Source organism: Bombyx mori, chromosome 25 (assembly GCF_030269925.1).
Source record: "Bombyx mori chromosome 25, ASM3026992v2".
NCBI lineage: Eukaryota > Metazoa > Arthropoda > Insecta > Lepidoptera > Bombycidae > Bombyx > Bombyx mori.
Window position 1 is genome coordinate 8,682,002 of NC_085131.1, and position 17,884 is coordinate 8,699,885.

Genomic DNA, 17,884 nt, shown 5'->3' on the forward strand with positions numbered 1-17,884 from the left:
AGTTCTTGATTTGATTGGCTGGTTTTTTTATTGAAATAACTTGATTGGAGAGTTATTAGTAAGGAACAACATAGTTTCTTTTTTTTTATTGCTTAGACGGGTGAGCTCGTCCAGCCGGTGTTAAGTGGTTACTGGAGCCCATAGACATCTACGCCGTAAATGCGCCACCCACCTTTAGATAAGTTCTAATGTCTCAAGTATAGTTACAACGGCTGCCCCACCCTTCAATCCGAAACGCATTACTGCTTCACGGCAGAAATAGACAGGGTGGTGGTACTTACCCGCGCGGACTCACAAGAGGTTCTTTCTACCACTAGTAAATCTTATATTTCAAAATTATTATATATTATGTAAGTTATGAAACGCTCGAGAGAGCTATATCATTTACGTCGTTCGAGGCTAAAACAAGCGTCAGGATAACCATAGAAAAAAAGTAAGAAACGTTTCAACGAACCAATAAACCAATTAACATGAAAGAAACCAACAGATAGACTTATTTTTCTTCACCTTATCACACTAGGTAGGGTTGGCACAGCTAATTTTTCTTTTCCATTCTCTCCTATCAGCTGTTAGCTCAACATTCACTCCTCTCTATCTCATATCGTCATTGACACACTCCGTCCATGTCTTCTTGGGTCGACCTCTTCCCCTTCTACCTTGCACTACCATTTCCATACATCTCCTAGTCACATGCATCTTCTCTCTACGCATCACATGTCCATACCACGTTAACCGTCCGCTCTTTAATTTGTTAATTACCGGGGCTACTACTACAAAAATAATAAATTGAATTCAAAAAGGTAATTTTGGGGTTAGGTTATATGTGTACGGTACGTGTTTTTGTGATTAGTCTAGTCGACAAGTTAAAAATGGTGTTAATTCGACATACTACTGCTAAAATTATGTGGTTTAGCTCATTCGATTCGGAATAATGTCTAGACCATTGTGCTAAAAAATTGAATTAGCACATAAAAAATTCCAAAAGTTATTAACAATTAAACACCTTCAAAAAATAGCGTTTCGTTTATTGCTTATTGTCCGTAAACTATAAATATTTTCGAAATTTGAAAAAAAGATCCTTAAAGAGGAGGAAATTTAGTAAAAAAAAGTTCCAACTCCCGGAACTGTAGCTCCATTATTTATAATTTTAATTTAACGCTGAAAATAGCCCGCCGCGCGCCATTCTTAGGTTGCGCGCACGGCCTCGAAAGCGAGTACGTTACTTAAAAAAATTTTTTTCAAGTACTTAAAGTTAATTGAAAAATCTAAAAAAATTATTGCATAATCTAAACACTTTAAAAAATTTATTTCCGTTGGAATTTTTTATAAAAACATATTTTTCAATATTCTAGACGATTGTTAATTTAAAAAAAAATTCCAATTTCCATCATCCTTCTAAACTAAAAAAAATGTTTAAATAATTACCTTAAAATTATTTCGCTTCGTGGACCTCTTCTTATAAATATATTAAACAAGATTGCGTGATGTTGTGTGATTTGTTTTGTCTATTTAGTGTTTCTTCAGGTTTAAATGTGTAATAACGGTGGTTTATTAACTGTTTAATATCTATGAAAGTGCACAAATATGGGAAAATGAAACAAAGCCGTTATCCTCCAAAAAGTCCACTGAAAAAATCTCAGTAAATGACCACCATTTTACTGAGATTATATTTCATCCCATATCATCATATATTATATCATTTGAATTCACTCCATATTATCCTTTTTCATAAAAATATCCCATATCACATTATCTCATTCCATTTCATAATATCATATTTCATAAATATATATATTAAAGATTAGGCTGTATGGTATGATATCTTTGCCTTTCCATTTGGCAAAATAAAACTACTACTACTCTTCTTAATAATAGTACCATATATATGACAGGAGGTTGATGGAGCTTCGATTGATGGAGAGCTACAAGCGACGAGCCGGTGACGAGGAGGAGGGCAGTGCATCTTCCGCGCTGTCTCCGCATTCGCATCCGCACCTGGCCGACCTCGACGAGGACGACTCCGCTTGTGAGGAAGAGTTGGCTCGACTGGCACAGCAGGTAATTGTAATCTTGAAAGTAAATGTTCATAGGAAAATAGTGTGGCTATTATAAATTTTAAACATACTTGGAATTGACATATACGGTGCCATACAAGTTACTATCCCAATGCCAGACGTACTGCTTCTCCTTATTGGTCTCCACCTTATCCCTAGGTGGGGTCGACACAGCCAGTTATTCTTTTTCATTCTCCTCTACCAGCCGTCATCTCAACACTCACTCTTATTTCTCGCATGTCAACACACACACAGGCGCACGCACGCACGCACGCACGCACGCACGCACGCACGCACGCACGCACGCACGCACGCACGCACGCACACACACACACACACACACACACACACACACACACAAACCGCACGCACGCACACGTACACACACGCACGCAAGCACACACGCACGCACATGTACACACACGCACACACACGCACGCACGCACGCCCGCACACACGCACACACACACACACACACACGCACGCACGAAACCCACGCACGCACGCACACACACACACACGCGCACACGCATACACGCACGCTCGAACGCACCCTATCCATTATTTATTTGCTTCATCATACTACTATAGAATTGGATATTGCCTCCAACAATAGGATTTAACCTGCGTAATCGTTAGTTGTCACCGTAGGATGTCAGGATATGCATATCAAATAATCTTTGAAAACGTATTATCCGAATTGACTAATGGCAATTTGAATTTTCGTGGGTGTCAATTTTGTCAAGTATACCCCGTGAAACATACGCGATGAGAATAATGTGATATTTGTAAAAGTAGTTTGTGACCCACCAGGCCCAGTGTATAACGGAGTACCAGGCACAGAGCGCGCTGGCCGGGGCGCTGGAGGGCAAGCGCGGCCGGCCCGCCTCGCCGCTGCCCTTCAACGCGGACGACGTGTGCCGGCCCGGGAACACGCTGCTGTGGGACCTGCTGCAGGACGGCAACATTGTGAGTTGTATGGACCCAGACACTACTGTGCGCGCGGAACTAGTTGCCCGACTTTTTGGCGGGAACTCGAGGAGTAAAGCTGTGTGATTTGTTTTATTTTGTCTATTTAGTGTTTCTTCAGGTTTAAATGTCTAATAACGGTGGTTTATTAACTGTTTAGTATCTGCGAAAGTGCACAAATGTGAGAAAATGAAACAAAGCTGCTGGACGTAACTTCTCGGGAACCTCCAAAAAGTCCACTGAAAAAATCTCAGTAAATCACCACCATTTTACTGAGGTTATATTTCATCCTATATTATCTCATCTCATTTCATTTGATTTCATCCCAGTTGATTGATATCTCAGATTAATCATCTTTATTTCATAATTTTTCATAAAAATAAGAATATAAATTAAAATAAGACATGACTTAGTTAACAGGTCATAAAATCCATTTTTTTAAAAACTAGTTGGCCGCGCCTTAGGTATGTGACAGGCGGGATGGAGAAGCGGGGGCGCTTGCTGTCATTACTGACATGAGATTACATTACTGATTGATACTATGATGGACGAAATCATCATAAACTTACAAGATGATTCTGAATCAAATTCAGAGAGTTGAGAATCAAGTGATTCAGAGGATATGTCAGAGTAATTTCATATTAGTATATATTACCTAGCTGATCCGGCAGACTTCGTAGTGCCTCAATCGATAAATAAAAGACCTAAACTTTTGTATAAAATAAACTTAAAACAAACAAAAGGAATCCGTCCGACGGGGGACACCTCAAAGGAAAAACTAAATTGCTGTTTTTATTTAATTCCGAGCATTTTCATATTTACCTTTTAAATCTTCTCTGGACTTCACAAATAATTCAAGACCAAAATTAGCCAAATCGGTCAGGCCGTTCTCGAGTTTTAGCGAGACTAACTAACAGCAATTCATTTTTATATATTATATAAATTAAATAATTTCATACATCATTTAAATTAGTCAGAATAATTTGATATACTTAATTTGTTTTTGGTTTATTTTACTATTAATTACAATATAATTAGATAAGTACATTGTCAACTTCTAAAAGTTCAATTGTTTTTTATTTATTTATTATATCATTTTTTTTATTTAGTCATCACTATCTAATCTCATGTGCGTTACGAGCAGTAGGCAACCCGCCCCCTCACCCCTGTCGCCACCTAAGGCGCGGCCAACTAGTTCCGCGCGCACTACAGCAACACATGTACTCGACGCAACCATCCTGTTAAATACGATCTTTTCATTACATGATTTTACGATTGATTTTAAATGGTTACAAAATACCGTAGATGTCATAACGTGAATACTACCGTCCACCCTAAGACATGAGGTATTTACTGTAATGAAATAGTGATACTGGTCAATTTGTGACCCGAAGTAGTGACCATCTCCCCTATTTCAACAGCTTCAGTATTGCTTACAACTATTAGCTCTTGGGGTGGTAAGGTAACCTTCCTTCTACATATTTTTAATATTTATAAACACATTCCACAATATATAATAGTTTGATATTATAAAAAACTGTTATATTTTATTAAAACTACACATGTTTGTGGATTTTTGAATACAATATTTAATTGTAAAAAGTGTATCGTTTTATAAGTTTAATAAGCTGTAAATTATTATACTATATTATTATGATCTTTATTGGTTTTCAGGAACAATTAGGCGAAGGATTGGCGTTAGAAGCTGAGAAGGCTCTATGCGCCCTACTTTGTTTCAGTACCGACAAATTTATAAGGATAAAATTCATAGAAGGATGTCTTGATAATCTTGCCAACCATAGGTATGCGTTTCTTTTCGCAAAGCTTTTGTATGATTCATTTATTGTGCTTACATACTAACATACTATTTTAATTTATTTTTTAGGTCTGTGGCTGTCTCGTTACGCTTGCTACCAAAATTGTTTTCGTCATTTCAACAATTGCGTGGAATGGACATGCATCAAGTAAGAAAATTATTGTTTGAATTAGAATTGCTCAGTACAATAATATATAATTTAACTACTATTATATTAAGCAGAAGCATATAAGAAAGACTGAACTTTTGTGTGTTAAAAACAGTCTCATAATAATATTAAATGAATAGGGCGTTGTAGTATTGGAAAGCTTTTTTGGAATAAAGTTTCGGAATTTGTGTGAAACAAAATTTCGCATTCTAAAGACTCATATTAAAATTCTACAAAATTGTCTTAAGAATTTTTCATGCTGAACATTTTTCTCTATATGCGTTCGGGCTCACTGTATTTAGTGAGTTAAAAGAAAGAAAATCAGATTTCGAGTTGTTAGAATATGTAGTTGTAACATTGCAAGCGTGCCGTGCAATGCAGGTGGTGATGTGGGCGGAGCGCGAGCGCGGCATGATGCGGCTGTTCGTGGAGGACCTGCGGCACTACACCAGCGCCCGCCGCGCCAGCACCACGGACGCGCAGCACTACGCGCACATCACCGAGCTCACCGTGCGCCTGCACTTCCTCACCGCCATATTCTCACCGGTCGGATCGCCGCATCACTTCAAGTGAGATACTACATCATCATCAGCCTGTATCTCTCCACTGCTGGATGTAGGCCTCTCCCATAGTCCGCCACAATGAACGATTCAAATACTACAATTCAATAATAATAATAATAATAAAATAATTAAGTCTTTCACACAGGTTTAGATTATTACAGGTAAATAAATAAAAAATAAAAAAATCGAAAGGATCAGCTCAGCTCAGCTGATGCTGCTCAAAGTGAATGCATCGAACACCAGTGATTTTCAGTCACACCCGTTCCCCCGTCCCCTCACCATTTGATATCAATTTGTTATAAATACTATAATTTGATGGATTATGACTATGATTTTCAAATTAAATGGTGAGTTCCTAATATTTCGACGATTTTGCAAGAGCCATACTCAATGGTAGACCGAAAACTGCGGGTAGAATATTAGGAGCGGACACATCTACGTACCCATCATTCTACATCTTTCTAGTACGTTTTTGAGAAATCGAAGACTCGCTTCGTCAAGAGTTTTTTTTCGTTCGCCTGGTAACCTAAAGCCCTCAATCGGGTGATTCAGTCAAAATGTTTTACTTTGTTATTGTATATTATTTCAATTGTCCAAAAAAACAATTTGTCTCGGCAAATAGGGACGCTCATTAAATAATCTCTGTGGTTTTGTAAAACTTGCCGACCTTGTCGAAAATAATAAGTTTGTAATTCTCATTGAAATATTTAAAAATTTAGGTTTTCTTCTATCCCTGATGTAATACTTTTTTTTTTAATTGCCTTTGTAGGCAGACGACGAGCATACGGCCCACCTGATGGTAAGTGGTCACCGTCGCTCATGGACGTACAGCAATGCCAGGGGTAGAGCCGAGCCGCTGCCTACCATTAAGTACTCTCCGCAAGCCTCGTTCGAAGAAGGACATGTCATGGCTAATAATGCAAATTTGTTTTCTAGATTGACAGTGGAACAAGTCGAGGAACTGTGGCAGTGTCTAGTGGTGCGGGGCACGCCCGAGTGCGCCGACTGCCTGTACTCGTGGCTGCTGTCGCACACGAAGACGCCGGACCAGCACGCTCTGCACGCCCTGGGCCTGGACGCACTGAGATTCTTGTACGTTGAAAAGATGCCGACTTTGGATCCAGAGGTGAGTTCGGACTTTATTATACATAGAACCTCTGAGTCTACAGAGGGACTTCGGTTCCCTCTGTATTTTACACCGTTTGTTTCATGGGGAGTGCCCTGAGGAATTGTTTGAGATGATACATCTCCTTTTTATCACCGCACCTCCTGCCATCGGAGCTGAGTTCATCCATATTATCTGGCACCGCTGCGTTCATCGACAGTGCGTTTCCAGAGGTCTATTTGCCACGTACTATCCGACTATGGAAGGAGCTCCCCTCCTCTGTGTTTCCCGAGGGCTATGACATGTCTTTCTTCAAACGAGGCTTGTGGAGAGTATTAAGTGATAGGCAGCGACTTGGCTCTGCCCCTGGCATTGCTGCAGTCTATGGGCGACGGTAACCACTCAGCATCAGGTGGGCCGTATGCTCGTCTGCCTACAAGGGCAAAAAAATATATAGTTATGATATTATAAATGTTAGTGTGTTTGTTTGTGTTGGTTGTGTTGTATTGGTTTGTCCTTCTTTCACGACGAAACGAAGCAGCGGCTTAAAGTGTTAATATCAGGTCAGGAGGGTGACATAGACTACTTTTTTTACACATGTTTCCCGCGGGAAATGGCACTGATACTATTCTTATATAGACGGGTAACAGACAGTATTCTAGATAGTCAATGTTGCTTCTAAGTTTGAAATGTACGATCAAATGTGCCAGCTTATAGTGGCATTTATCTATGATCTTTATGGGCATCGTCTATCATATATTAAGTTAAAGCTGCGGCAAGACAACATTGAATATATTCACACAATTAAATATTGAAACATTTTAATTGCAGACGATAAGCATCATGGGACTAAGTCTGTATCAGCAGCTGTGTAATTTGGCACGAATGGCATTAGGAACCGCCGACTCCCGCGACACTGCACATCCGCATACATTAGCTATGGATCATTTATGGAAAATTGCACTGAGGGCCAACAGCACAGGTAATATTTTCATTAAAATCATATTTTTTTACTATCTAAACCAAATACATTATCGTTTTAAATTTGTTTTTGTCTAGACGTGTCGATGGGGGCCATTCAATACTTGAATAGTTACTATATGGGTCAGCAGCTCCAGCAAGAAGACGATTTTGTTTCTAAATGCATGTTCCATCTCACTTCTGCTGCCGAAAGATTGATATCGACAAAGCAGGACGGAGAAGGCACTTCGTCAGCTCAGAATGATGTAACCACTGAAAGCAAAGAGGAGAAGACAATAGACAAACAGAATATTTACGAGCATATGACTGAAGAAGCGGCTCTGCAGTGCATACAGAGGGCGCTTTTGTTGCTGAAAACACATTTGGATACGTTCAAGAGAAGGTATGTGTACTGTACTATAATATTATATTTATAGTTTTTACTTTTATTATAATCGATGGGTGAACGAGCACATAGATTATTTGGCCCCACTTTTTTGATTTTCGTCTTTTATTTGTTTATAATTAATAAAACAAATGATCACCTTAACCAACCCAACCCTTAAGTTGGCCCCCGTTACTAGATATCTTTATTTTTATCGCTCAGATTAATACATTTTGATCAATAATCGTTTGTTCGACGACTATTGGTGATTGTTCCATCATAAAAACAATTAAATTCTCAATTATTAATTATTTTATATCTAATAAGCAAACCATCAACCTCACGCCTACATTGCACATGCGCCAGTTTTGTCAGTCAGCTGGCAATGGCCGTATTTACTAGCGTTTTGTTAATAAGTGCGTTTGTACTGTCTAATTATTTCTTATGTAGATAAAAATAGTTTTTATTTTATTTTTATTTATTGCATAGATGGGTGGACAAGCTCACAGCCCACCTGGTGTTAAGTGGTTACTGGAGCCCATAGACATCTAGAACATAAATGCGCCACCCACCTTGAGATATAAGTTCTAAGATCTCAGTATAGTCAGTATAGATATCTAGTAAGGCGGGCCAACTTAAGGGTGATCATTGGTTTAATTAATTATAAATAAATAAATGACGAACAAATAATTTTTACATTTGAACATTAACGAACAAACGACGAACAAATCATTAAAAATAAAAAAATCCGAAAATCAAAAAAAGTGGGGCTAAATTCAGGGAGTCATAAGTGACAGGAGTAAGGAGTGTTGTTGGTGCGGCACAGATACGCGTACCACCTGCGGCGCTGGCAGCTGTGCGAGAGCGGCGCGTGGGAGGGCGCGGGCGGCGCGGGCTCGGTGCGCGTGCTGCTGCAGCCGGCGGGCGCGGGGCCGCGCGCCACGCTCGCGCTGCACCCCTCCGACTACGTCGCGCATCTCCGGGCGCACGTGCACCTCTGGTGGGAGAAACAGGTGAATAACAACATTCTTTTCGAAGATAAACAATTCTATATTGGTTTTCTTACAGGAGTTATAAAATCAAATATCTAAAAATACCTTCATAAACATAAATAGATAATATGATAATTTTTAGTAACAACTACCAATATGTGTGGCAGACAAACCAATCCGATAATGAGTAAACACCCACCGTCGCTCATGAAATCGATCGCGTCAAGCCTTTAACGCTTTTAACAAGTCGGGGTCATACTTATCCATTCTGCTTACCTACCTTACGTACCTATATCATTGGAAATATTGACCCAGCCTTGGGATCGTATCGGGTACTGTTATGGGAATTCTCTCTGAGGTCGTTTTAAAAAAAGGAAAATTCTTAGGACACAACTATTTATTGGATATTGAATAATATGGATAATGACACTCAGAGTAATCCCGGCAGCCGCACCCGTACTCTAACACAGTTCACTGACTACTGCCCGTTCTCCGGTCTCCTATCAAGTCTCTACCTCGGACCGTCTAGTCAGCGGTTCGAGGGTGTCAGCAGTTTAGGGTTCGGTAGGGATATATAACACCTCCCCCCATATTTAATAAACTTCGGGAAAGAGTCCGAAGTTTATTTATAAGTGACGTCTGACAGAAGCTGGGGCTACCTCAGGGATATCAGCATATTCAACTTCTTCTATAGTAGCGGGCTTACTTTTAAATCTCATGCGTTTAAAAAGATCTATATCTTTAGGTGTGCTGCCAGGTTTACATTTTACATACAACTTAAAAGCTAAATAACTAAATAGACATATAAGTAAAAGGATAGTCACGGTAGAGTAATGTATTCCGTACTTAACTATGTGTGGCGTATGAATGACGTCATCGGCACCACTTAATATGGAATCGAGGATCATCTCATTATTTTTTAAGGATAGGTCATCTAAATCAATGTTCTTTAAAACCACAGGAGTAGGGGATACACTATCTATAAAGTTCTTAATCTTATTAGTATTACAACATGACTTATTATTTATGTTAAAATCTAAAGTATATTCTGTAGTTGTTATGTTATTAACATATTTAGATATAAACTTAATGTCCTTAGTATAACCGGTACATCCGTGAGGGATGTTTAATATACCAGTTCCTATGATGTTAAATTCATACAATTCAGATTTGGGACAATCAACGCTTACTTTAGTTAAATTGGATTGCACGAAGATCCATCGGTTATTAGAAATCGTTTGCCAAACATTAACACTTCCGTAAATGAATTTGTTATTGCACTGCACTGGTAAATCACTGGTCACTTTTATCATCAGTTCCACTTCACAGCTAGGGTTGATGCTCGTCGGATATATGGTCACTATGTCACAGATGTAAAGTTCAGTATGCAATATTTTACATACATTTAGGTCGTCCAAAGTGCAGTAACGTGTTTTGTCTCTGGTCATTGCTATATATTTGCTACTTGGTATTAACATAGAATACATTCTTGGATTTTGAGCCTCATGTGGCGTTGGTAATGCCAAAGCATGATATAAATTATACACAATAGGACATACTAAAGGAATTCTTAAGACAAAAATTATTCTATTCTTACTAAAATAACTAACTACATTAGAAACATTCATAATAACGTGCATCGAGCTTATCTCTAAAGGTACGGGGAATTGTTTATCATCATCCAAGAGTCGAACATTGTTGGCGAGTTCATGAAACAATTGTCGTGGTGTTATTATTGAAGGATGAAGTATATTTTGACTGCTGAATAAGATAGCATTTATTATGTCTTCGAGTTGAAAAGATATGGCAAGAATATTGGTTTCTAAATAATGTATGACTTGGTTAGCGGATGATAGGATATACAATTCGTTAGATGCACTAGAAATATTCTTAACATGTTCTGACAAATTATTAATAGCGGTGTTCAAATTAGCTTCATTAATTTTAATATTATTAATTGTTTTATTGTACGACGAGATGACTGAAGTAGTAACCATAACATTTTCCTTAATTAATGTAGCTACTTTGTTTTGATCATATTGTATTGCATCAATTGCTTCATCGTATCTAAGGCCATCGGTCTCGTCCAAGTTTCCGAATATGTGTTTAATTACTGTCCCGACTCCTCCGAACCAAGCACTACGTTTTGCTTTAGTATCTAACAACTCAGATATGGATGTGAATTGACGGATAATATCGTGATATCGTATTACTAAGGGTTGAGTTATACTATGACATTCCAAATTTTCTATGACGTTAGTCTCGAGACACAGCGCTCGTGCTTTATTGATAGCATTTTCGATATTTTCTAAGTATGGTTTGAAATGTGATATATCTAATGGTATAAGTATATTAAGTTGGCCGCTGGATATTTTGATTTGACCCAAACTGTCCAAATATAGTCCGGAGCTTGCATTGATTTGTTGTACAAATTCTTGTTGGATTTGACTTTTAGCTGACATGCTGGAAATGATATTATATAATGAGAACAAGGATTTCTTATTTTACGAATTAAATTTTCTAAAAGTTATTTAAAAGACTATGAGATTAACTAGATAGGTATACGCTTAATCCTAATAGTATATTATTTAAAGATATTATGTTATTTAGCCTAAATCTATTACTTTAGCGAATAATTATAATTATACGTTTTCATTCAAAGTCGCGGGCTTAATTTCATCGTAATGGTGTCGCACGTGACGACGGTTTATCAATAGTGATAAAGTATTGTTACCGTGTATTTTAATCACCCTGTAAGGGCCTTTCCATACAGGTGATAAGGCTTTTCTTGATCTCAGGTGATTTTTGAGATATACGTAATCTCCGGTTTGGTAATATGCAGGGCGACTACGCGAGTCATAGTATGTTTTAGATATGCCCTTGGATTTCTGGATATGTTCTACTGCTTTTTGACGAGAGTATTTTAATCGATTTTGGAGCATCCGGACGTATTCGGGATATGTCGTTCCGGTCGGTTCTTGGAAGACTGAATTTGGTATGAAAGGTTTATTTCCAAACATTAACTCGTACGGTGTAAAATGAGTTGTTGAATGTACGGCCGTATTATATGCTAACATCGCGGTGTAAACATAGCGGGGCCAGTTATCTTGGCCTTCGTTCACATACGACTTGAGATACTCCTTGAGGGTAGAGTGACTCCTCTCAAGTGCACCCTGGGTCTGGGGATGGTAGGGCGATGACCATAATTGTTTGATCTTAAGGAAATTGCAAGTTCTTTGGAATAATTCGGAAGTAAAATTTGTGCCTTGGTCAGTTAGGATAATTTTTGGGATACCGAAAATGGAAATGAAGTGAAGGAGGCATTCGCTGGTTTCTTCGGCGGTTGTACTTCGGATGGGATATGCAGTAGAGAATTTTGTTAGATCATCTTGGACGGTCAGGATGTATTTCAGTTTTGCAGGACCTGCTTCTGGCAATGGACCGACGATGTCAAGGGATATGCGTTGACATGGTGCAGTTGACGTACTAGTGATCTGCATCGGGGCTCTGTTAATTTTCCTCAACGCTTTATTTTCTTGACACTGTTTACATTGTTTAACATAGGCTTCAATGTCGCTACGCATACCTTTCCAATAATAACTCTCCTTAATCCGGTTGAACATACGATTTGAGCCGAGGTGTCCGGCAATTGGGATATCATGATTGTCGAATAAGATTTTCTTAATCTCCGTTGGAGACGGGTAGGTTACATTATTATGATATATATTAATTTTGATCTCTGTATTATGGAATAGATAATTTAACATATTATAAATTTTAACAAACGAATGTTTTTCAAATGGATTTTTGAAATCTGTTATTCCTATGTCCTTTGTATTATCATTTATTAATAATTCATTGCGGATGCGTTTAAGGGTCTCGAATATTTCGGGATATGAAGCTTCATCAAAATGGTGAACTTTAATGAAAATTAAATAAAAAGTTTTATTATTTGAGTCAATTTTACAGAAGGAGTGTAATTCTTTTTCGATGTTAGGTATATTGCTGCCAGTCGGCAAATTACCTATGATTTCTTGAACATAAGGGTTGGATTCGTCGAGATCGATTGAGGTAGGTATTAAGAGTGTTTTCGATTGGCCTTTTAATAGGTTTTGATTATGCTCTTCTATCTGTACATTATAATGTTTATTAGGATCTGACATAGATTTAAGGAAAACGGAGTAGTCGTCAGTCATTATAGCGTTTTCTATTGGTGAGTCTGAGTCTCGAGGTTGTTCTACTGGGGATCGAGAAACTAGGTTTTCTGTATTTACATCAGAAGGTGTAGAAGAGTTAGTGTTTGTGGAGATTTTCCTAGGGATACAAGAAGGTGAACTTCCTATTAATGAGCTGTCAGTCGTGGGGTGTTGTCGAACGGATGAGGATGGATTTTCATCGTTAAGTTTGCCAGGGGCTTTGTTTTCTGATGAACTATTCTTTCGAGCATTAATATCATCAAGATCAAGAAATGTAGGAGAGGAACCAGCATGGACGTCGAGGTCATTCAGTGTTAACGGACTAAAGGCGTGTTCTTCAGCGGATAAAGGATTTGGGGATAAGTTGGTTATTTCATCTGGACTAAATGAAGGTGGTGGTATTAGTAAGTCCATCAAATTTTCATCTAACCTCATACTCTGTCGATCTTCAATAATTTGATTTGATTCAGGAAGGTTTACAGGCTGGATGGGATTTACCGGAAAACGGGATAATGCATCGGCATTTGTATTGAGCTTTCCCTTTTTATATTTAATATCGTACTCAAATTCTTCTAGGATAAGTCTCCAGCGTACAAGCCTAGAACCAGGGTCTTTACATCTAAATAGCCATTCTAAAGGCTTATGGTCTGTTATGACAGTAAAATGATGACCGTAGATGTATGGTCTAAAGATTTTTGTTCCAAAAATTACTGCGAGACACTCTTTTTCCGTCACGGTATAGTTGCATTCCGCTTTGTTGAGGGTTCTAGATGCAAACGCGATAGGACGGTCTTTTCCGATCTGTCCTTGGGATAGGATGGCGGAAATGGCATAATTTGAAGCGTCGCAGGTAAGCAGGAATGGTTGTGAAAAGTCAGGATACGCTAGGATAGGAGCTGATATGAGTTTGGATTTTAGGGTTTCGAAGGATAACTGTTGTTCATTTTGCCAGTTGAAGGCAGTGTCCTTTTTAAGAAGGGATGTCAGGGGTTTGGCTAACTTAGAGAAATCGGGGATAAAACGTCTATAGTAAGAGACAAGTCCTAGAAAGGATTTTATATCCTTCGGTGACTTCGGTGTGGGGAATTTTGCCACGGCTTGAATCTTATCAGGGTTCGGTTTTACGCCTTCTTCGTTGATAATATGACCTAGATACCCTACTTCTTTCCGGAGAAATTCGCATTTTTCCGGTTGCAACTTTAAGTTATAGTTCCTGATTCTCTCAAATACCTTACTGAGGTTATTGATGTGTGATTTAAGATCATAGCTATATATAACAATATCATCGAGATAAACGAAACACCTATTACCTTGTAGGCCAGAAAGACAATTGTTCATGAGTTTTTGGAATGTTGTAGGTGCATTTTTAAGTCCAAATGGCATTCTGTTAAATTGGAAATGACCTTGCGGCACTGAGAAAGCCGTCTTTGGTGCATCTAAGGGATCAATTAGAATTTGGTGAAAGCCTGAAGTAAGGTCGAGGGTACTGAAGTATCTGCTATTACCTAGTTGATCTAGTATTTCGGATATCTGTGGGATAGGATATGTCTCCCCAACAGTGATGTTATTTAGGTTTCTATAATCGATTACAATTCTCCAAGTTCGTTCCCCTTGTGAGTTTAGTTTTTTAGGCACGATCCATATGGGTGAGCTCCAAGGTGAGGACGATGGTTCAATTATTTTATCTTGAAGCATTTTGGTTATTTGTTTTTCCACTTCTTTCTTGTGGCATTCGGGGAAACGATAGGATTTTGTGTGGACAGGGATATCAGTAGTGGTTTTAATTTGATGTTTTAGGGCGGAAGTATAAGTTAATGCTTCTTCAGGTAAATGAAATATATCGGAATACTTACTGCAGAGTTCTGTTAAATTTGTTAGTTCTTCGACATTGAGGTGTTCAGTTCGTAATGAATTTATAACCTTTTGGGTGCGGTTATATGTGTGTTCTACAGGCCCTTGGGTTAATATTGTGGCACAAGTGTGTAGTGGTTCGACTGTTAATTTTAGATTGGCATTAACATTTAATGGGTGGTCGGATGTATTCGCAACTGTGATGTTAATTTTGTTATTTTCTTTTATTTTTACAATACAATTAGCTATTAATAAGGATTCGGATAAGTGTTGATCTGTTATAATCCCTTCTTTTATTTCGGGGTTTTTGACTGTGCATTCGATTACGGTTTCAGTTCGGGGTGGTATGATATAAATTGGATCGAAGAAATGAAGATTCACACTGAATTTTTTAAAGTGAAGGGTATCGTTGTTGTAATCAATACTACATCCGAAAGTAGTAAGAAAGTCGGACCCTACTATCCCATCATAAGGCAAGTTGATATCCTTAATAACGTGAAATTTATAGCTAATGTGTTTCTTTACATCGAATTGTAGATTTAATTTGAAATGACCAAGTGTTGGTGTGGTATCATTTCCAGGGTCTATACCCTTAAGTTGGACAACTTCCTTCGTGAGTGACGGATACTTAAGTATACATGTTTCCTTTAATAGGCATATGGCTGAACCGGAATCAATTAAAAGGGTTATAGGGATATCCGAAATTTGTGTATGAACTAGGATGTGTGGTAATAATTTTTTCGTGGTATCGATATTAATTTCATATATGGATGTTGGATTCTTATTTTCTTTATTTAATTGAATAGGATTTTCGGTTTTGGATATTTGAGCGTTTCCGATTTGGGGCTGGCTACCCTGTTGTGTAACGACTTTATTTTTTTGAAATTCGTGCGTTTCCGTTTTGGGGCTGGTTACCCTGTTGTGTAACGACTTTATTTTGGATATTTGTGCGTTTCCGATTTGGGGCTGGTTACCCTGTTGTGTAACGACTTTATTTTTTTGATATTTGTGCGTTTCCGATTTGGGGCTGGTTACCCTGTTGTGTAACGACTTTATTTTGGATATTTGTGCGTTTCCGATTTGGGGCTGGTTACCCTGTTGTATAACGACTTTATTTTTTTGACTATTGTGCGTTTCCGGTTTGGGGCTGGTTACCCTGTTGTGTAACGACTTTATTTTGGATATTTGTGCGTTTCCGGTTTGGGGCTGGTTACCCTGTTGTGTAACGACTTTAATGGTGTCTGGCCTTAGCCGTCTCGTGCGACACCTTAACGGGACGTCTATTCGTTTAAAGCTTCGGGGTATTTTACATTTTCATCTACTATTTCCTCTACGTAGTTTACGTTTCTAAAGTTATAATTAGGATTCGATCCTGAAGGTCTATTTTGTGGTTGCACATTATAGCGGTTATTGTAGAATTCTCGCTTCTTGCAATCTTGTATATCGTGTCCTATCGTTTTGCAATACCTACAGAATGCATTTTGAATTTGACCTCGTGGATGAGGAGTAGGCATGCGTTGTTGGATAGCAGGAAAACGCGGTGAAGGATATCTGGGTTGATGGAATCTCGGAGGTGGTCGCCTAACGTTGTTAGTATTTGTTCTTGGGTCAGGTTGAGGGATAAATCTTTTATATAGCATTAGTTGGATTCTTTCTTCGGAAATAGCGAGACTTATAGCTGTATTTAAGTTTTTGGGGCTACGACACCTTACTATATTTGACAATTGTGGATGTAGACCCATCAAAAAGTGGTGTAATGCAAGGTCTTCCATCGCTGCGGTGCGTCCTACGATTTCCGCTTTTTTATTGTTACATGCTAGGGAGACCTCTGTTAGCAGTTGTGATAAACACGATTCTACTCTGAGTGCGAATTGACTGACGTTTTCTTGCGGGCCTTGTTTACTCTCTTGATCGGCTAGTAGATGAGTATAATGTTTTTGTTCCGAGAATTGTGTTCTCAAGAATTCTCTGAGTTGGTCCCAGGATGTAAAGTCCTTGACCGAGCAAGCAAGCTCCGCTTTACCCTGGAGTTGACTTAGAATATATTTAAACAGTATAGGTTTTTGTGGTTCCGTAGCCAAATCATGGGCGTTAGTGCAATTTATTAAGAACGAGTTTAGTGTTTCACGACAACCGTCATAGGATTTGATAAATTTAAATAATGTGTTTAACTCCATATTAATATGTTGTACAGAAGTTGACCTTGTCACCCTAGGTGACTTTACCGGTTCGGGGGATGGAGGTAATTCTGGGATGTCTAAGTGTAATTTATTGTCTTCGGACTTTGATATTGTGGCACCCTTAACCATTACGATGAAACAATTTGATGTTTTGATATTTAAAGAAATTAATAAACAGTGTCATCAAGATCTATTAACTACAATTAAAGTTATTTTAATTTAAATTCGGACATAGACATAAAATATAAAATGGTTTTATTTTCTATCAAGGATCCCTAACTTAATTATTAATTTGCAATGACCAGAGACTTACAGGTTTAAGATAACGCAGCTCAAAACTGCAACTCGGTGCATTCCGGACCGATAAGGCGACGTCTGGACGTGGATGTCGTATTTCGATGATTTTTATTTGCAGATGGATATTCAAATTTCTGCACTAAAGTTTGGGCGTTCTTGGATTTGGATGTTGAGATTGCGGTCTTCTTCTTTGAATTAGATTTTCTTCTTCGAGTGGATTTGATGAACTGTTAGCACTTGAAGTTTTGTTCACTTTCACCGGGCACGGCACAGTTTATAAAGTTTCAGTTTTTATGTTTTTGGGATGCGCGAACTGGCGATTTTCGGATCCCACCGCTGCCACCAATTTGTTATGGGAATTCTCTCTG

At 38.4% G+C, this 17,884-nt stretch overlaps 1 protein-coding gene across 4 annotated transcripts in view; it reads left to right on the forward strand.

Annotated features, from left to right (window-relative positions):
* The window catches only part of LOC101745627 (ubiquitin carboxyl-terminal hydrolase puf), a 57,439-nt gene that overhangs the window by 7,507 nt on the left and 32,048 nt on the right, over nucleotides 1–17,884 (forward strand). For 3 of the 4 annotated variants that reach the window (XR_009976690.1, XM_038020238.2, XM_038020239.2), the window contains exons 11-19: nucleotides 1,893–2,058; nucleotides 2,853–3,023; nucleotides 4,698–4,825; nucleotides 4,909–4,987; nucleotides 5,369–5,556; nucleotides 6,487–6,676; nucleotides 7,487–7,637; nucleotides 7,715–8,018; nucleotides 8,827–9,013. Coding sequence is in view for 3 of the 4 variants with exons in the window: in XM_038020238.2 (XP_037876166.1) it covers nucleotides 1,893–2,058; nucleotides 2,853–3,023; nucleotides 4,698–4,825; nucleotides 4,909–4,987; nucleotides 5,369–5,556; nucleotides 6,487–6,676; nucleotides 7,487–7,637; nucleotides 7,715–8,018; nucleotides 8,827–9,013 (1,564 nt within the window). In the remaining variant the exon portion in view is untranslated. The remainder of the gene's footprint in view (nucleotides 1–1,892; nucleotides 2,059–2,852; nucleotides 3,024–4,697; nucleotides 4,826–4,908; nucleotides 4,988–5,368; nucleotides 5,557–6,486; nucleotides 6,677–7,486; nucleotides 7,638–7,714; nucleotides 8,019–8,826; nucleotides 9,014–17,884) is intronic. The other variant, XM_038020240.2, reaches the window with a different exon arrangement.